General features: G+C 35.5%; 1 protein-coding gene across 2 annotated transcripts in view; it reads right to left on the bottom strand.

The window, feature by feature from the left end:
* The window catches only part of ADCY8 (adenylate cyclase 8), a 373977-nt gene that overhangs the window by 295291 nt on the left and 56166 nt on the right, over positions 1-22520 (bottom strand). For both annotated transcript variants that reach the window (XM_043978000.1, XM_043978001.1), the window contains exon 2: positions 6497-6646. In XM_043978000.1, the coding sequence (XP_043833935.1) occupies positions 6497-6646 (150 nt within the window). The remainder of the gene's footprint in view (positions 1-6496; positions 6647-22520) is intronic.

Here is a 22520-nt window from a genome sequence, read left to right as displayed (position 1 = left end):
TAGGTATTTATGTAGTCCTTGTGGATAGTCCATCCTAGGTTTTATTCTTTTAAAGCTCTTCTTGCAATTGTGGAGTCACTCTATTCTAAGTTGGATTTTTGGTCTTTTCTGGATCTATAGTAATTGTCTATGGAGGTTGTTTCTTCTATTTATACATATGTTTAACTTTTGTTTCTGAACTGGAACTTTGTTCCAGTGGAAGACTAGGCTTCATTTATTGATGCATTTTTGGATGAAATTTGTTCCTAATTTATCCTTGATCTATGTTACCTGAGCTCCTATATTAAATTCTACCTTTCAGTTAAAATCTCTGATAAGATTTTAGACCCACCTAGATCTTTGAAGTCCAGATCTCTACACTGTTGGAGCTCCCTATGATATCAGACTTTGGAGCCACTGAGCCCAAGATGTCCCAATCTGAATCTTACTGTACCCATATTGTTCATTGCTTCTGATAGGGGTTTCTGAAATGAGTGCTCTGGGTATCTGAATACTCTGGCAGTTTTCTATGAGATCTTTTGATTCATTCTTTCTGCAGCTATAGGTGACTCTAGATTCTAAAGGAGCTTCTATTTTGTTTGCATACACTGATGTTAGCTTTTGAGATTGGCCCCCTTTCATACTGGCTGTAGACTTAAGGTTTATTTGGGGAGCAGTACAAGGAGAGACAAACTCACTAATTGTAGTTTCTCAATGGATTTAAAAAATTATACTTTGAACTTATGCTACTATTTAGATTTTGCTGTATTAGGTGTGTGGGAGTGGGCCTGCCAATCTCTGCTTAAGTAGCCATCTTGATCTGAAATATTATCTATTAAATATTAAAAGATTCTGGGGCGGGGCAGCTAGGTGGCGCAGTGGATAAAGCACCGGCCCTGGATTCAGGAGTACCTGAGTTCAAATGCGGCCTCAGACACTTGACACTTACTAGCTGTGTGACCCTGGGCAAGTCACTTAACCCCAATTGCCCCGAAAAAAAAAAAGATTCTGAGGAGGCCTACTGAATATTGCATAGATCCTGTATGAAATATTAAGGGAAACATACTGACAAGAATATCACAATATGAAAAGGCATGAAAGGATTGCAATCTATACTTTCAATTACTTAATAAACATTTATTAAGCACCTATTATTTGCCAGGAACTGTGAGTGCTAGAGAAACAAATAGCAAAGGAATAAAACCTGGTGGGAAATGAAGAGATGGCACCTCTTGGTAAAGGTTTTGAGAGGTTTTAGTTTTGAGAGGAGTTTTCCACTCCATCCTCTATTCAGAGAAACCCATTTAACAGAGGGTCCTGAAGAAGTGGGAATAGGAAAGCTGATTTGATGTTTTTCTTTTCCAATTGCATGTTAAAAGCAATTTTTAACATTCATTTTTTAAATTTTGATTTCCAAATTCTCTTCATCCCTCCCTTCCCTGCCCCCACTGAGAAGACAAGCAAATTGATATAGGTCATACATGTGCAGGAATGCAAAACATATTTTCATATTAGTCATACTGCGAAAAAACAACAACATAGACCAAAGAAAAAAGCCCATGAAAAATTTTGTTTTAAAGTATGCTTCTACAGAAATATGGGAAACAATTTTTACAGCCAGTGTTTCTGATAAAGGCCTCATTTCTAAAATATATAGGAAACTAAATCAAATTTATAAGAATGCAAGTCATTCCCCAATTGAGAAATGGTCAAAGGATATGAACAGTCAGTTTTCAGATGAAGAAATTGAGGCTATCTATTGCCATATGAAAAAAATACTCTAAATCACTATTGATTAGAGAAATACAAATTAAAACAACTCTGAGGATGGCCTCACACCTATCAGATTGTCTAATATGACAAAAAAAGAAAAATAATAAATGTTGGAGAACCCGTTGAAAAATTGGAACACTGATGGATTGTTGGTGGAGTTGTGAACTGATCCAACCATTCTGAAAAACAATTTGGAATTATGCCCAAAGGGCTATGGGACTGTGCTTACGTTTTTACCCAATGACATCACTACTAGGTCTGTATCCCAAAGAGATCATAGAAAAGGGAAAAGGGACCACATGTACAAAAAATACTTATAGCAGCTCTCTTTGTGGTGGCAAAGAATTGGAAATTGAAGGAATGCGCATCAATTGGAAATGGCTGAACATGTTGTGCTATATGAATATAATGGTATACTATTTTGCTGTAAGAAATGATGAGCAGGCAGATTTCAGAAAATCCTGGAAAGACTTAAGTGGCCTAATGCTGATCGAAGTGAGCAGAACCAGGAAAACATTGTACACAGTAACAGCAACATTTTGTGATGATCAACTGTGATAGAATTGGCTTTTCCCAGCAGTGTAATTTAGGTCCAAGACAATTCCAAAGAATGCATGATGGAAAATCTTCTCCACATCCAGAAAAAAAAAACTGTAGATTCTGAATGCACATTGAACCACACTGTTTCTACTTTTTGGTTGTTTTTTTTTTTCTTTTTTGAAGGTTTTTCCCTTTTGTTCTGATTCTTCTTTCACAATATGACTAATGCAGAAATATGTTTAATGTGATTGTACATATATAAGCTATATCAGATTGCTTTCTTTTTGGGGAGGAGGGAGGGAGGGAGGAAGAAAAATTTGGAATTAAAAATCTTATGAAAACAAATGTTGAAAACTATTTTTACATGTAACTGGAAAATAATAAAATATTTTTATGATTAAAAAATAAAATAAATTTGCTAAAAAAAATAAAAGTATGGGGCAGCTAGGTGGTGCAGTCGATAAGGCACCAGCCTTGGATTCAGGAGGACCTGAGTTCAAACCCAGCCTCAGGCACTTACTAGCTGTGTGACCCTGGGCAAGTCACTTAACCCTCATTGTCCTGCAAAAAACAAAAACAAAAACAAAACAAACAAAAAATAAAATAAAATAAAATAAAAGTATGCTTCGATTGGCATTTAGACCCCATCAGTTCTTTCTCTGGAGGCAGGTAACATTTTTCATCATAAGTCCTTTGGAATTGCCATAGATCATTGGATTGCTGAGAAAAGCCAAATCATTAATGGTTTATCATTGTAGAAAAATGCTATTACTTTGTACAATTTTTTTCTGGTTCACTAACTTTACTTTTGCATCAATTCATGCAAGTCTTTCTAGGTTTTTCTGAAAGTATCCTGATCATCATTTCTTAAAGCACAATATTATTCCATTATATACAGTTAGGTGGTACAGTGGATAGAGCACTGGGCTTGGAATCAGGAAGATTTTATCTTTGTGATTTCAAATCCATCGTCAGATACTTATTAGTTATGTGACTACAGTCAAGTCACTTGTTTCTCTAAGTTTCTAATTGCTAAAATGAGCTAGAGAAGGAAATGTCAGACCATTCCAGTATCCCCCAAACAGGGTCATTTAGAGTCAGACACAACTGAACAACAATTCTATCCCAATCACATACTACAACTTTTTGGTCATTCCCGTTGATGGGAAGCCCTTCAATTTCCAATTCTTTGCCATCACAAGAAGAGCTGTTGTTAATATTTTAGTACATAAAGGTCCTTTCCCTTTTTCTTTGATATTTTTGGAATACAGACCTAGTAGTGGTATTACTGGGTCATGCATGATTTCACAGCCCTTTCAGCATAGTTCTAAATGTCTTTCTAGAATGGTTGAATCTGTTCACAACACCACCAACAGTGCATTAGTGTCCCAATTTCCTCAAATCCTTGCCAACATTTGTCATTTTCCTTTTCTGTCATATTAACCAATTTGATAGATATGAAGTGGTACCTCAGAGTTGTTTTAATTCATATTTCTCAAATTAATAATGGTTTAGAAGGGCTAATTTGATATTGCAGGATAATCAGGTTACTATGGGCATGATAGTAAAGTCCAAAGGAGTGGGAGATGAAGAGAAACTGGTGGACAGAGTGTTATCTAATGAGAACATGGGTACATTGAACTATCAGGATACATGATTAAATTCAGCAGAAACAGCAATGTTGAATTTAACTCTTTAGTATACTGGCAAGCCAAAGTAAATCTTTGAATCAGAAAGACCTAGATTCAAATCCTGTCTTTAAAACATACAAGTATTTAAACCTTCAGTGACCCAAGGGACTTTTCAAACTGTAAGCTGTAAGTGATTTGCTGACCTGAATTATTAGAAGTTTTGATAGTGAGGGTTCCATGTACTGATAAAATCTAAGATATAAAACTTAAAAGAAAACATCATAGATAACCCTACTAAATTTGCTACACCAACATGGAGATCACCATGGATTGTAAAAAGGCTATTTCCAAATGAAGCTCAAGTTCTCACAGACCCTATATCAAGCTATAAAATCACTGGTTATATGACATGATAAATTTTGTTCTCCATATCATTTTGGGAAATGTCTGCCCAAATTCAAAAAGATCCATCATCATAGGACTGGATACCAGATGATACATATTTTTTCAGCTTTGGTACCCCAATGAAAATCACAAGATCGTAGATCTAAAACTTCAAGTGATTTCAAAGACCATTTAGTTCATTTTTGCTAATGAGGAAACTGAGACACAGGGAGGTTAAAAGGCTTGACCTTTTACATAGGTAGTAAGCATCAAAGGTGGGATTTGAACCCTACTCCTTTGATTCTAAACACAGTTTTGTTTTCATCATTCAAACTGACTCCCATGCATGGAAAAAGTAATCACGCCAGTGAAGTAACATATGTTTGAGGTGTTGAAATATTCAGAGGCAAACCAGAGAAATAAATATAAGATTGTGATTATAACAAACTAGAATTGATTCCACTTCTTATACTCTCTGGACATAAGTTTTGTAAAAGGCTTAGACTAAAAAATCTCCAAGGTCTCTTTCAGGTTTAAAATTGAATAATTATAAATTTTGAACACTTAAATGAATAATAGTATCAATAACAGCAATAATAAGCTAGCATTTATATAGCGCTTTGAAGTTTGCAAAGTATTTTATAAATAAAATCTAATTTTATCTTCACAATAACTCTGGGAAGTATCTTCATTTTACACATGAGGAAACTGAGGAAGTCAGAGGTCAAGTGACTTGCCTAGGATCACACAGTAAAGTAAATGTCTGAAGCCAATTTGAACTCAGATATTCCTGACTTCATGATCCAACACCATTAGTTGCCTAGTATTTGGCTTCTTCCATTCTCCCCTTTACAACTCATTCCAACTCTATTTCCATTGCTCAAAAGCTCTTGGTTGCCCCTCTTTAGAAACTGCCTTCCCAACCTTCATTATGTGGTGATGAATTTGATCTTAGAAATATTCAAATTGCCTGGTGCATTTAAAATATGAAAAATCTGGGTTATATGTGTTTGTGTTTTCAATTAAAAAACAAGATTAGAGCTACCATAATATAAAGTAATATCTACTCTTTCATTTGATCTCATCATACATTAGGCCTGAATATAATCACAAAACAGGAGCTCCAGAAATCTTTCTAAAATGACAACATTGTGGTAGGAAGGATAGTTTTTGTGTGGCTAATTTTGGCAATTTTGTTTGTTTGTTTGTTACTGTTTTGTTTTGTTTACAAAATCAGTCTTATGGTTTTATAATCCTACTTTCTGAAGAAAAGAAAGATCATCAAGTAAAAAATTACTGGTGAGGTAAGCCAGACCTTGAGTGAAATGCTTGGCCTTGTGCAACAAAGATACCATTTAGCCAGTCACTGAACTGCAATGAATTCAATATTTTCCCTGTCACTCACAAAGCAATATTTCTCCAATCAAGGATGGAAAATCATCTCCCATGAATGTCAAAATGGGCTTCTGGGGACCAAATGTGTGACCAAGCGCTCATTGACCTTTCACAGTGCTCAACTTCCACATTAGAGAAACTTTGGCATGACATGAGGGGTTAGTTGCTGGTTTATAGTCCCTTAGAAGGTAAGTAGTAAGATCGGGAATATGCATACCTTACATTTTCAACACAAGAGACTATAACTTTTCTCACCAAAATACAGGGTTCTTACATCTTATTTTTAAAAAAAACCAGAAGTATGTCAATGGAATGAGCATTGTTCTAGAATTCCAGTTTTGTCCTAACTTTATTCAATTAGGCAAGTTCCTTCACCTCTCTGGATCTCCTTTACATATCTAAAATTCTTTATTCTAAGGTTCCTTCTACCCATAACATTCCATGTTCTAAGGTTACTTCCAGATTTAACATTCTACTACTCAATGTGAACTTTTGGTAGAACACGAAAGGCAAAAGAGAAAAAAGCTTGTCAGCTACAATTAATTAACAATAACTGTTTAAAAATCTGGAATCATATTCATTTCTTCATTCATTCAACAAACATTTATTACAGTCCCTAAACTGAAGGACTTATATTCCATCAGATGGGGGTGGGGAGAATCTTATAACAAAAGGAAGCCTTCGGGGTGAATACTGAAGCTTGGGTTGGTTTTCAAAGGAAGCTGGGGAAAACATTATAGAATGGAAGTAAATACAACACAATAATTTTAAAATATGCTTTTTTCATTTGGTACCTGTCTCTGGTTCTCCGTTTCTAGTCTCAATCTTGCTTCCACACATCTTCGGGTTTCCAGGAAAGCTTGACGTTGAGCTCTGTCTGACAGGTAGCTAATGAAGATTCCTGCTGTGTTCATGCACATGAACAAGACCGCCTGAGCCACTATCTGAAATAGAGGAGTAAACATGACCCTGGTCAGATGTTTTAAATAATATTTATTTTAAAGGGGGTGGGGAGGGAGGGAAGTGGGGGAGAGAGAGAGATTGAATTCCTTAAAGAGATTTAATGTAGTGATTCAATGTTAATATATCTTTTGATATAGCTATGAAAATAAAACTGGTCCACTATCAGGATGGGAGCCTGAGAAGAAATTTAATTTACTCTCTTCAAAATTATTTTTAGCTTTCCACTATGGTGTTTCCCAATGATTGGTCTCAGGCCAATACTTAGGCTTGGATCAGTGATATTGAGAGTTATTACTCTGAAGCTATGAATGACTCATTCATATGTAACCTACTGTTCTTCAAGACTTAAAATTTCTGTATTTAAATATTATATTGTACAATACATTGCAGGGTCCAAAGTAGCCATGGATATATTTGGTAAACTACAATTAGAAACATGATCCCAGAATAGGGATGTGATAGAGTCAATTCTTACTGGCTTGTGAGAGTTCATTGTTAAATTTCCCTGTGACTATTTATTTATACCTCTAAAATCAGCAAACACGACAAACCAGGAACTAATTTATAATTTTGTTGAGTTTTCTAAACTTAAAGTGATGGATAAAATGTTAATAATCCAGGTTAAACTTAGAAGTGTGTTACGTATGTGCATTTTGAAGTATATATACTCACAGACATATAACAGTAAACATACATATGTATGTATATGTGTATTTTCCAGAATCCTAGTTGTTAAACATTTACCAACACACCTTTCTCCCTAAATCCCATAGTTCTTAATAAGAGTTAAAAATGATTCTCTCGGGACAGCTAGGTGGCACAGTGGATAGAGCACCGGCCCTGGAGTCAGGAGTACCTGAGTTCAAATCCGACCTCAGACACTTAACACTTACTAGCTGTGTGACCCTGGGCAAGTCACTTAACCCCAATTGCCTCACTAAAAAAAAAAATGATTCTCTCTTCTGATCTTTCAAAAACACTTTAACCTTAATAACAGTAGCAGCAGGAATAGCAATAGCAGTATCAGCAGTAGTAGGGTGGTGGTGGTGATGGTGGTATTGGTGGTGATAGTTATAAAAACAGAAATAAGACATATAATTGGTCCTTTAAATTTTAAAGCATTTTGCATACATTGCTGGATTTTTAACTTCATTTTACAAATGATGAAATTAAGATTTAGAGTTTAGGTAATTTTCCCATTTACATAGCAAGTAAGTGTCAGAAGCTTATACAGTTTCCCTTTTTGTTTTTCATCTCTTCAATCTTTCTTGCCCTTTCATTGTTTGGATCATTAGATGCAAAAATCAGTCTGATCATAACACGAATAGCTTGCACTTATACATTGCCTTCTATGTGTCAGAATCTATGCTAAGCACTTTACAAATATTATGTCATTTTATCCTTATAAAAACCTGGGCAGATAGGCGCTATTATTAGAATACCCATTCAGCAGATGAGGAAACTAAAGTAAAAAGAGGTTAAGTGATTTGCCCAGGGTCACACGCTTAGGAAATGTCTAATACAGGATTTGAACTTTGTTCTTCTTGACTCCATGCCCAGTACTCTATCCACGGTGCCATCTAGCTGCCTATTTTTGATTTGTCTGTTTACTCATAACTTACTGCTTATTCACTCCTGATTGTTTTTCTAGAATTAATAATAGCTATAATTTCTCTGGTTCTCTAAGTTTCAGAAAGCATTTTCCTTAGCAATAACCCTGTGATCTAGGCAGTGGAAGTGTTATTTCCATTTTCTAGATGAGAAAACTGAGATTTTCAGAGGGAGAGTGACTTGCTAACAGTCACACAGCAACTTAATGACAGAACCAGCAATAGTACTCAGTTCCCCAGATTCCCAGAGAAGAGATCTTTCCACTATGTTGTGCTACCTCCTGAGATGCTAGTCATGGCCTCCTCCTTGGACTTTGCCCCTTTCTTGTTGCCATGGTACATCCAACTATTGTCACTTGACTCATAGTACTTACATTTGCCTTTTTATTTATTAATGTGTTGATCTTGATTCAATTCTTATGGCATAATAGCAGCTCACATGTCTGGCACTTTAAGGTTTATAAAACACCCTCATCATACCAAACCTATGATGGAATGATTAGAAATGTTATGCCCTCCATTTTACATATTAGGAAATTAAGGCCCAGAGACATTAAGTAATTTGCCCAAGGTCACACAGCTTTTAAGTACTAAGTAGCTGCTTAACCAAAGTTGAGCCCTCTTTCTATTATATTGCTCTGCCTCTTTTGAGGATATTTGTCAAGTTCCTCATGGCTTATATTTCTACCTTGGACACATGGTGGGTGCTTAATAAATATGGATGCACTCTTGCTAAATATGAAAGTTCTTTTCAGTTATTCAGATCTTGAACTATAGCAGTTGTACCCTGTTTAGTGCCCCGACCTATAGTTAGTTACCACAAAAGTACTCCATAGATTTATTCAGTATAGGGAAAATTGTAAACCACTTTTGACTAGGTAGGGAATAATGTCTCTGTCATTCAGTCAGTTAATCAATAAACATTTATTAAGCACCTATGTGCTAGATAATGTGCTAAATGCTATATATATATATGTTTATGACAAGCTCTCTACATATCCATATAACTATATCTATATATGTATATGACAAATTTGAATTAATCAATGGAGGGAAGGCACTAGAACTAAAGGAGCTACCATGACTATATCCCATTGGACCATGGGTCATATTACTCTTGGAGCATCCTTCTGCTCATGGACGGTGGTGTTTCTTGGAGTCTACATTAGTGGTCACATCTGTTCCTAACACCTACAGGGCAAACAAGGCAGTCACTACAGAATAGATTCAGGGGCCCTCTGCACTTTGGAATGTGTGTTGTCTGGGATACAGAGGAGTTAGGCTTTGTTTTTATTTTGTGCTTTATCCAAAAGTCATCATTCTATGTCAGGACAATGTGGCAATATGGAAAGAATATTGGAATTTGGAGTCAGAAGAACTGAGTTCAAAGTCAAAGTTTTCCACTTTGAATATCTCTCTGCCTCAGTTTCCCCATATAAAAATAAGTTTAGACTGGATGGTTTATTTCTAAGATGTTTTCCAGCTTGAACCCTATAAACTGGTGACAAACTTCTTGGTGATGAGCACACTCAAGCTAAAGCTTGGATATTAATTTATTAAGATATCTTCCACATGGCAGGTACTAGGCTAAGTGTTTATTCATACTTAAAAACTTCAGGAGCATCTAGATAGCGAAGTGGATAGAGCACCAGCCCTGGAGTCAGGAGTACCTGAGTTCAAATCCGGCCTCAGACACAACATTTACTAGCTGTGTGACCCTGGGCAAGTCACTTAACCCCAATTGCCTCGCTAAAAAACAAAACAAAACAAAACAAAAAAACAAAAAACGTCATAGTTTCCCAGGACTGTTCATATTTTTATTCTGATGTCTTAACCTTCAGTGACTCAGGCATGAAATCCATGCAAGGGGGTGCTGGAGGGAGTTGGAGATACCGAACTCTTAAATTTTCAGTGTGAGCTTTTATACCTCCGCAATTGGCAAATACCATAAATCAGGTCTTGATTTACTGTTTGATTGTTAGTCTAGACTTAAGAAAGTGCTAATATTTCATATTAAACTTAAAAGAATGTGTGCATCTCCCCCATTCCTCCTTTAAGAGCCTGGTTGTTAAACATTTAGCAGCACAATTCTATGTTGCTCTATAAATATTATTTGAAGTCAGTAGGACAACAGTAAAAGTCTCAGGGACTGAATCCATCACTAGACTGGAGGTCTGGTGACACTGGCACTCTATCCATTGTGCCATTAGTTATTTTGGTAGATACCTGTACCCCTTCCAGCTCCTTTATATGTGTTGTCCTCCTTTAGAAAGTAAGCTCCTTAGGGGCAACTAGGTGGTGCAGTAGATAAAGCACTGGCCCTGCATCCTTAGTTCAAATCCCACTTCAGACACTTGACACTTACTAGCTGTATGACCTTGAGCCAAAAGAGAAGAAAGTAAGCTCCTTAAGGGTAAATACAGTTTTTTTAAAAATTTTTTTTAGTGAGGCAATTGGGGTTAAGTGACTTGCCCAGGGTCACACAGCTAGTAAGTGTTAAGTGTCTGAGGCCAGATTTGAACTCAGGTACTCCTGACTCCAGAGCCAGTGCTCTATCCACTGTGCCACCTAGCTGCCCCTGGTAAATACTATTTTTGCATACATACATAACATACATACATACATACATACATACATATATCAATAGACATTATCACAGGACCTAGAATATAGTAAGTAAAGAATAAATGCATTTATGTCCATGACAAAATGATTACCTTAGCTAAGTAAAATGGGTATCATTATCCCCATTTTAACTATAAAGGAACTGAAGTTCAGAATTTAAGTAATTTAATCAGAATCACATAGCTTGTAAGTAGTAGAGATAAGATTTGACATTACATATTCTGATTGCATATTTAGAGTTCTTGCCATTCCTACAGACATTCTCTAAGGATAGACACACTATTTTGTAGTTCAGCTCAAGATTTAATTAGGAGTAATGTAATCATAGTGTTAAGCAGGACCTGAGAGATGTTCTAACTCAATTTCTTCATTTGGCAGGTAGGAAACCTGAGGTTCATAGAGGCTAAAGGTTTTCTCAAGGCATAGTGATAGTGATAGTATCAAAACTGAGACTAGAACCAAGGATGTTCTTTTCCCTATATGACAAACTATTTTACCATTTGTTTTAAAAAGAATGCATATAAGATAAACTAGAAGACATAAGAAAGCTCTTGCAATATCCAGAATGGAACATATTAGAGTCCAGAAGTATCTAGCTAGAGATTATTAGCTGCACAATGGCAGTGGGCTAGAGAGGGGAAAGGCTTTGAGATATGGGGGAACAAAATAATATGTTTTTCTCTTTAAACAGTGCAGACGGATATATTTGAGAATTTGAAGACATACAAATTTAAAAACTGAAAAATGAAAGAATGTTCTAAAACACTAATAATAAGACAAATTAAAATCAAAACAACATGAACATTTCCACCCCAATATCCAGTAAATTGAGATTAATGAAAATGATCAGGAATAGTTCACGTTGAAGAGATTGTAGAAAAGCTCATTAATGCATTATTAGTGGAGCTGGGAATTGGCACAACCATTATGGAAAGGAATTTGGAATTATTCAAATAAAATGACTAAAATTTCCATATACTTTGATCCAGGGGTTCCACTGTGATGTATATACCTAATCAAAATTACTGACAAAAGAAAGGCTTCATATACACTAAGACTATTATAGTACTACTCCTTGTGGCAGAAAAAAATTGGAAACAAAGTAGTTGTGTTTTTATTTTTTATTTATAAGAGATAAATTGTGATAAATGAATGTAATGGAATGTTACTGTACAGTAAGAAGTAATGAACATGATAAATACAGAGACACATGGAAAGACTTGTGTAAAATGATGCAAGATGAAGCAGATGAAGTAAGTAGAGCCAGGAAAGAGGTATATATAATGATTACAGGTGATAAAGGGAAAGAACAACAACCATTAACAATAAAAAATGAATATTGCAAAATTATAAAGAACAAGCTTGGGTCCCAAAGGAAAAAAATAGAAAAATATATTTCCTCATACTCTTTTTTTTTGTTTTTGCAGAAGTAGGAGTCCACAGGTTTGAGACACTGCACATAATGTGTTTTTTTGTGTGTTCATTGTTTTTCCTAATATTTTCTCCTTTAAAAATTGATTATAAGGAATAACTTTCTGGTAGGAAGAAAAGGAGGAATGTAGAGGGAATGTAAGTGTTGTAAAACATAAATACAAATGATTTTTTAAAAATAATTCCAAATTTGGCATATAAGCAGTCTCATTGAAACTATTGATATAGTAGTTGGAAAAATGGTGAAACTTGAAGAAGTTAAAGTGTTTAGTTTTTAGAATGGTCAACTTTAGGTTAAATTTGGGCAATATAATGAATATATACATAAACACACACTTACATATGTGTGCCTACATAGATGTGTAGATGATAGATAGATAGATAGATAGATAGATAGATAGATAGATAGATAGATAGATAGATAGATGGACAGACGGACAGATAGATGGACAGACGGACAGATAGATAGGTAGGTAGATAGGTAGATGATAGAGAAAGAAACAGAGACAGAATACTTAAGGACTGAGGACAAAAAAGTAGTAATGGAGATTTATGAATCAACCGCTTGAGTAACTACTGAAACCATTCAAACTCATACATTAAACAAATATTATAAAGTACACAGTGTATGTAAAACACCATGGGATATAAGAGGGAACATAGCATAGAATCCCTAATTAAACTCAAGGAGGATTTATGGTCAAAAGAATAGGAAACTGTAGATTGAGTCCAAGTAACTTAAAGATTGGCAAGGAAAAAAAAAAGACTTGAAAGCATCTCATGGAATGGAGGAAAGCTATGTGATGTCAATTCTTCAAAAGGTCTTGGTGATTTCATTGATCTAAGTAGTCATTCCAATGAGGCAGATCACAGGTCCTCCATATTTTAGTAAATGGTTTCATGAACTGTTGTGGTTCAAAATGTTATTACTCTCATGAAACTCTCCTTCTGATAAGGACCTTCTCTAAAACAGGTAGACTGTTCCTTGCATGACTGACACACGCTCCAATGTTAAAGCTTACATTCAAAGTCTTTCCAGCTTGTTATGACCTATAATAGTCAACAACTAACATTTACCTAGTGTTTGAAGGTTCACAAATCACTTTACAGAAACAGAAACATAACCCTATTTCATATTTAGAATCATAGGATTTGGAAATTGAGGATACCATCTGGTCCAACCCCATTACATATATTATTTCATTTGAGACACATAAATACTTTTTGAGGTAGGTGTTACTATTACCCACATTTTACAGAAGAGGAAACTGATCTGACACAGGAATTGAACTCAGGTCTCTATATTATGATTTCTATCAGAATTTAAGCAATGCTTTTTAGAAGCTAGGGATATCACAGATAAAATGTCAGGGTGAGGGAGAGTCTGCGGTCATGGAAATTATTTTAGATGTGTAGTTGGGAAAACCAGGTTCAAATCCCAGATCTGTGTAACTAAGAATGAATTGCTTCACTTCTGTAGGATTTATTTCCTCATTTATAAAAATGTGTGCAATGATTTTTGTGCTACCTACCTCCTACCTATCCTAAATACATCCTGGGATTACTTTGATGAAATGACTGTGAATCTTACAATGCCATGTAAGTTATTATTATTGGTACACACTTATCATTGGCTGACTAGGAAAAAGATTATTTTGAATCTGCCCTATCCCACGTGATCTTGTAAAGCAATAGCCCTTGTTTACTAGTCTCCTGTCTCTCTTCCATGGTACAAATAAGTCAAGGGAAAATGAGTTAGAAACATAAAGATAGTAGTAAGCAGGTAGAAGCAAGAGCTTGTCAATATAGAGTGCCAACGTAAAAGACAAACAAAAAACCATCAGAGATCAACTAATGTCTTTATTAGAGAGAGACTTATGTATTAAGTCAATAGATAGTCTCTTCTGAAGTTAGAAAATAGCAAAGAAATAGCTTTAGCTAAACTAGGCTTCAGAGGCAAAGTCACAGGTCAGTGATAAAAAAGTATGCAGAATGGGATCAAATGGCTATTGCTTTAGCTGCTATGCTTTCCTCAACTGATGGCTACAAAAGGATTCTTCTGAATGGCTGAACCCATGGATAACTATAAATTCAACCTAGCCTCCAACTCAACACACACACACATGTGCACACACATACACACACACACTTTCACCATGATGATTGGTAGCAGGTAATGAAAGCAGTGTTGTACAAATTCCATTATCTATCATTAAGACTGGGACATTAGCATCATCTTCACATATAATGTATATCACATTAATAACAAGAAAGAAAAGTGGGGATAAAGATGACAAAATCTTTTGACTTACTAAAAAGGAGAGGGAGGGAGAGAGAGGGGGGGGAGAACAAGCTATATGGTATAAAGTTTAAGGAGATATCATTAGCTTCTGCTTATTTTTTTGGCTCCCTATCAGTACCATAGAATGGGAAGAGTGACAACCAATCAGTAACAAATATTGCATGCTCAACCTGTGGAAAAGGGGCTTTAGTCTTTTGCTAAATATGTGCCTGGGATATACAGGTGTTCATATAATTTCAGCTTTATTTCTACATAAATGACAAACTACAAATTTTTTATTCTTTCTCTGTTAGAGAGAATCCCATAGGGGCAGCTAGGTGGTGCAGGGAATAAAGCATTGGCCCTGGATTCAGGAGGACCTGAGTTCAAATCTGGCTTCAGATACTTGACAATTACTAGCTGTGTGACCCTGGGCAATTCATTTAACCCTCATTGCCCTGCCCCACCCCCCAAAAAAAAGAAAGAAAAAAAGAAAGAAAACAAAAAGAGAATCCCATAGTGGCATAATCTGGGCTCAAAATTATCATTTACTGGGTATTTGTCCTGCTCTACAAGTAAGTCTGCTCCAAGATAAATAGGATGCTAATTTTTAAAGTGGTAAGGGACGGGGCAGCTAGTTGGTGCAGTGGATAGAGCACCGGCCCTGGATTCAGGAGGACCTGAATTCAAATCCAGCCTCAGACCCTTGACACTTACTAGCTGTGTGACCCTGGGCAAGTCATTTAACCCCAATTGCCTCACCAAAAAAAAAAAATAAAGTAGTAAGGGACCTTTCAAAACCAAACCTTCTTTCATATTTAGAATCATAGGATTTGGAAATTGAGGATACCATCTTGGTCCAACACCATTTCACTTTACAGAGAAGGAAACTGAGGTCCAGAGGAACAAACAGGTCATAGAGCTCATTAGTGGTAGATCCAAAATTGTTGCATCTCTTTTGAGCCCCATTTCATAGAACTTTCTCCTAGTACTAATAACCAGCATTGATATGGTACTTTAAGGTTTTTTATTTGTTTTATATGGATCATCTCATTTGATCCTCATAACAAACTTATGAAGTTAGTGATAACATTTTCCTCATTTTATTGATGAGGAAAATGAGAATTAGAAATGGCAAGTCAATTATATAGGGACACATAGCTAGTATGTGTCTGAGATGGAATATGAATCCAGTTCTTCTTGACTTCCAACTCCATCACAATTCATCATGCCACACATAATTTAGTGATGTAACTGACAGATTTCAGAGAGATTTTGAAGCACTAAGCATTCTCACATAAAAATCAGGACAATGAAATCCATGGCAACACCCAACCATAACATTTTCACACTTGGAATGTAATGAGGTCTGAAATCCAGCAGTAAGAGCATCGGTCTAGTAAATCAGGGGTCATACATCTGAATCTTGTTGCAGCACTTGGTTAATTGGCATTCTTCTGAAACAACATTGGTGTATTGGAATAGATGCTGCATTTAGAATCAGAGGACATGGGGTTGAATTTATAATCTGTGTGACCTTGAGCAAGTGACTTCTCCCTCCCTGGCCCTCAGTTTCCTCACCTGTCAGATGAAGCGATGGGATTAGATCTTAGATTTAAAACTCTATCGAACTTTGGAAATTATCTAGTCCATTCTACTCATTTCAGAAAACTGGGAAGTTGGGTAACTTGCCCTAGGTCATACAAGATCTCAGTCAAGGTTTCCTGATTGCAAATCCAACACACATTTCATACAGTATGTTGCCTCTCTTGATCTCTCCATCTAAATTCCATTATCCTATAAGAATTTGAGGAAAGAAATTTTGTTCTTTGAAGGGTAGAAAAGTTAGTCTAAGGGGCAGCTAAGTGGCACAACACTTACTAGCTGTGTGACCCTGGGCAAGTCACTTAACCCCAACTACCTCACCCAAAAAAATAAAAAAAGATAGTCTAGCTGTTCCATCAAAGTCACATTGAAGCCATTACCCTTCAAAGGATCCTCAGTCATCCCCGACAGTCCTTAGGGGAGCCTCTGCTTTGTTAACAAAGTATAAATAATGATAGGTCTAATTATAAGACAATATTAAGGGAAATAAATTCATCCCCTAAGAGGAGATTCAGGACTCAGTTAATTACCTCCACCCTCTTGGATCTTATTGCCTTCACTTTCCCTCTAGGCTCAGTCTCACTGCTTCATGCACTAACTACTTCAGTAATTTGAATGTTTATTTTTCCCAAGTTCATCTTATCCCAGGACAGCTGGCTATTCCATTTCATAATTGTCTCATGTCTATGTAGGGAAATGGGTTATAACTCGTTTTCCTAATTTAGAATTTCAGTGCCCTGTAGCTTGAGGCTAGTCAGCACTCTGAGGTCCCTTGAGTGAGTATTCATAGGATGCAAAGGTTTATCAGGCATTTTAAGGACAGTGATGTTTACTGAATCAAATTGGATAATAATGCCTCACTTTTAAAATACATCTAAGATGTACAGAAATCTTCTACATCTAAAATAACAGCAGAAGAAAGAAACAACTTAAATGGCTGCAGGGTAGGAAGAGGTGAGACAAGGACTATGGTTTCACTGGTTTAGGGAAATCCCCTTTTCAAATGTAGATCGGCCACTGCATTGCAATTTATATTATGAAAGATTATTGTTATTATTATTATTGAAAATATCAATATTAAATATGTTGTATTATTCTAGTAGTTGAAATACTAAAATATTTTTTATTCATATTGTTAGATTGTATCCTGACAATGGGAGATTAAGTGCATGTTAAGGTTAAGTCCAAGGTCACATAGCCAAAATGTGTTAGAGGCAAGACTTGAACTCTAGTCTTCCTGACTCCCCAGCTGGCTCACTATCCTCTCTACCAGCTGCATACGGTATGGTTTGTTAAGTTAAGAAAAATGATGGTGTCATAAAAGTAATAAATATAAAATATGTAATGAAATATGGAAAGACCAATATAAGGTGATATGCAGAGTGATACATAATAGAAACAGAACTTGCTATAATTATACAAAAAAAAAGAAAATAAATAAGGAAAGAAGAAAAACAGACCCAAACATAATTGAGCTTCCAGGATCAATTAAGGAATATTCAAAGAAAAACATTTCCTTTTCTGGTTTGTTATTTGTTAATTTTATGGGTTCTCCAATGTTGAAGCCTAGGTAGGGACTTGGGCAAGATTTTCTCCTTTGAATTATATGTTCCCTTGAACATTTGTTTTTGTTGTTGTTGTTGAGTTGTTTTTCAGTCCTTTCCAAATCTTCCCGACCCTATTTGGATTTTTTGGTCAAAGATACTGAAATGGTTTGCTTCTTCCTTCTCCAGCTCATTTAACAGATGAGAAAACAGTAAAACAGGGTTAAGTGACTTGCCAAGGGTCACACAGATACTAAATATCTGAGGTCATATTTGAACTCAGAGTTCAGGTCTTCCTTATTCCATATCCAGCATTCTATCCACTTTGCCACCTAAATGTTGACAGTTATTAAATATCAAATTTATTTAAAAACAAGGGGAAAATATTTATAAGGTGCTTTCCTTAAGAACACTTAAGGTAGTTAGTTCAAGTATTATGACTCCCATTTTGCAGATAAGGAAACTAAGGGTGAAAGTGGAAAAGGGATTGTCCCGGTAAGTAGGATTTTAGCCCAGGTCTTCTGACTCAAAAGGCTAAGCTCCTGAAACCATACCACTCAATACAGAACTTTTGAAGTCAAGGATCTACAGCCTTTGAGAATTATGTTTCAAAAGTTCTAAATTCTTACCTTCTTACTTGCCCAACCGTTGAGAGTGGTTAGGATTATGGATTCCTGAAGCTGCTCCTCTCATTGGAGGAGAAGGGGAAAACAGATTTCATTCACCAGTTCACCTGGTAGGAGAATTATTCTCACAAGGGACAAGGAAAGGGACAGGGCAGCAGGAATGGTTTCACATGATTGAAAAGGCCATCCTCTGCTCTGTTGAAGGCCTTTGCCCCTCTTCCCTATGACCCCAATGCTGGTGCCTTCCTTTAGAGATTATGTCCTACTAATGCAGAATAACTTCAATGTACATATTATTGGCATATTCTCTCTCAATTAGAATGTGAGCTCTTTCAGGGTTCACATTCTAATGGTTTTTTTGCCTTTCTTTGTATTGGAGCATTTATCGCAGTGTCTGACACACAGTAGGTACTTAATAAGTGTTTGTTGGCATAGATAGTAATTAGAAGCAAAGTTAAAATCAGAATCTCAAGGTGGGAAATGAATTTATTCAGGAAGGAGAAGGGCATGAGCATTTATTTAGTGCCCACAATGTCAGGCACTGTGCTGAGTTCTTTTTACAAACATGATCTCATCTGAGTCTCACAATCTGAAGAAGTAGGTGCTATTATTGTCCACATTTAACATTTGAGAAAACTGGGGCAAACAGAGGTTAAGTGACTTTCTCTGGGTCACACAACTAGTATGTGTCTCAGGTCAGATGTGAATTCAGGTCTTCCTGACTCTGGGCCCATCACTCTAACCCCCTGCACTACTAAACTGTCTTATAGGACAGATTATCCTTTTCAACACCCTGATTGATGCCTGTATTTGTTTTATAACATCTACAGCAAGTGATTATCTAGAATTTTCTCAAATGTCCCAAGTTATAAGAAACTCCTTACCTCACTAGGGAGACTTGTGAGATGACGCAAACTTTTGGGAATTATTCCTTACATTGTGAGCAAAATCTGTCTCTGTGGAGTTCCCCATTTCAGAGAAAGGAGAGACAGAACAACATGACCTAAGACTTCAAAAAGGAAAAAAAAAAGGGAAACATGTTCAAGAGGAATGGGATTCTCTTAAGAACTGAATTCCAAGTACATATTAACAATTGATTGGAGATGGACATACATGCAAATTTTAATAAACATTTAAAGAAAAAATAATTCCTTTATTATATAAATTGTTTGAAAAATGAATAAAGAAGCCCTATGAAGTTCTTTCTATGAATCAAGTGTGGGTTTTTTTGTTTTGTTTTGGGTATTTTTGTGGGTCAATGAGGGTTAAGTGACTTGCCCAGGGTCACACAGCTAGTAAGTGTCAAGTGTCTAAGGTCGGATTTGAACTCAGGTACTCCTGAATCCAGGGCTGTTGCTTTATCCACTGTGCCACCTAGTTGCCCCTTCAAGTATGGTTTTGATACTTAAACCACACAGTAAAAACAGAGAAAGAAAACTATAGACCAATTTCCCTAATGAATAATGATGCAAAAATTTTAAATAAAATAATTAGGAAAGATATTATACCAATATATCATAAAACTCATATCACAAAAATCATCCACTATGACTAGGTTGGATCGTTATCAGGATTTCAGGGTTGCTTCAATATTAAGAAAACCATAAGCATAATTGAACGTATAAGTAACAAAAACAACAAAAATCATGTGATTATATCAAAATGCAGAAAATGCTTTTGACAAACGACAACAACCATTTCTAATAAAAACATCAGAAAGCACAGGAATAAATGGAACCTTTCTTAAAATAATAAGTAGTATGTATCCAAAGCTAAGAGCAACATTATCTGTAATGGTGATGTGCTAGAAGCCTTCCCAATAAGATCAAGAGGTGAAGCAAGGATGACCATTATTATTTATTACTGTAAGAGAAATGCTATTTATAGCAATAAGACAATGAAAAATAAATTAAGGGAATAAGTATAGGCAATGAAGAGATAAAACCATAAAATTTGGGGGAGATGATATGATGGTATACTTGGAGAACTCTAGGGTCACCTAAAGAACTCATTGAAACAACTTTAGCAAAGTTGTAGAATATAAACTAAGCCCATCCAAGTTATCAGCATTTCTATATAATACCTACAAAACACAGAAGTAAGAGAAAGAAAGATAAATTCCATTTAAAATGACTGCAGAGAGTATTTGTGAGTCTAATTGCCAAGACACACACGCAAGAAATATGTGAATATAACAGAAGCTCTTTACACAAATAAACGCATAAATAAATAATTGGAGAAACATCAATAGCTCTTGGGCAGGCTGAGCCAATACAAGAAAAATGACTACCTAAATTAGTTTACTCATTCAGTGCCATACAAATCAAACTGTCAACAAATTAGTTTACAGAACTAGAAAAAATAACAAAATTTGTCTAAAAGAACAAAAGGCTAAGAATATCAAAGGAATCAATGAAAAAAGAAAGTGAAGGAAGGTAGCCTAGCAGTACCAGATCTCAAAAAAAAGCAGTAATAATCAAAACAATTTAGTATTATATAAGACATTATTTAAAAGAAAAAAGATTTTTGATTAATGGAATAGATTAGGTAATCAATATACAGAAACAAATGAGCACAACAGTGTAGTATTTGATACCTCTCCAAATCCCAACTATTGGCACAAGAACTCGTTATTTGACAAAAATTGGTGGGAAAATTGCAAAGCAGTCCTGCAGAAACTAGCCATAAAATAATATCTTACATGGTATACCAAGATAAGCTCAAAATGAGTACATGATTGAGGGCACCTAGGTGGCACAGTGGATAAAGCACAGGCCCTGGATTCAGGAGGACCTGAGTTGAAATCCGGCCTCAGACACTTGACGCTTACTAGTTTTGTGACCCTGGGCAAGTCACTTAACCCTCATTGCCCTGCAAAACAAACAAATAAACAAACAAACAATCAAAGAAACAAATAAAACAAACAAACAAACAAAAAAGTACATGATTTAGACATAAAGAGTGATATCCAAAGCAAATTAGGGAAGGAGAAAAGAAATTACCTGTCAGATTTATGGAGAAAGAGTTCATTATCAAATAATAGGTAGAGAAGTTCATGAGAGGTAAAATAGATAATTTTGATTACATAAAATTAAAAAGGTTTTATTCAAAGAAAACTAATGTAGCCAAAATTAGATGAAGAGCAGGGAACTGGGAAAAATTTGCGGTGTTTCTCTGATTAAGATCTCATTTCTGAAATATATAGAGAACTGACTTAGATTTATAAAAATGAGCCATCCTTCAGTTGTCAAATGGTCAATTGTTTGAACCTGCAGTTTTTAGAGGAAGAAATCAAAACTATTATTGGTTGGACAAAATAGTCTGTCACTAATAATTAGAGAAATGCACATTTAAAAAAGTCTTAGGTACCACCTCACCTATCAGGTTGGTTAAGATGACAAAAGGAAAATGATAAATGCTGGAGGAGACGTGGGAAAAGAGATATACTAATGCATTGTTGGTAGAGCTGTCAACTAGTCCAACCATGCTAGAGAACAATTTGGAGCTATGCCCAAAGGGCTATAAAACTATACGTAGCTTGACCCAGCAATATTACTACTATCCCCCAAAAATCAAAGAAAAAGGAAAAGGACACAGATATTTTATATAGACACATATGTACACATTTGTGTATATATTTATATGCACATATATATGTGTGTGTGCATATGTATGTATGTATGTATATATGTTTTTGTAGTTGAAAAGAATTGGAAACTGAGGGGATGTCTGTCCATTGGTGAAAGTCAAAATAAGTTATGGCAGATGAATATGATGGAATATTATAGTGTTATAAAAATGATGAAGCGATGGTTTCAGAAAAAGCCTAGAAAGACATATATAAACTGATGCAAAGTGATCTGAGTAGAATCACAAGAAAAATCTATACAGTAACAGCAATATCATATCATAGAGATAATTTTTAAAGACCTAGAACTTCTGAACAATGCAATGATCCACCACAACTCAAAAGGACTCATGAAGTTGAAAGTTATCTACTTCCAGATAATTAATGGATTAACTCAGAGTACAGATTGGAACATATTTTTTTAATTTTATTTTTCTTGATTTTTTTGTTCAAAGGATGGCTAGTATGGGAATATATTTCATGATTTCCTATGTAAATCAGTTTT

This window comes from Dromiciops gliroides, chromosome 1, assembly GCF_019393635.1.
Source record: "Dromiciops gliroides isolate mDroGli1 chromosome 1, mDroGli1.pri, whole genome shotgun sequence".
In the NCBI taxonomy this organism is placed as follows: domain Eukaryota; kingdom Metazoa; phylum Chordata; class Mammalia; order Microbiotheria; family Microbiotheriidae; genus Dromiciops; species Dromiciops gliroides.
The sequence above is the reverse complement of the archived record's forward strand: the minus strand, read 5'-3'. Positions and strand labels throughout refer to the sequence as shown.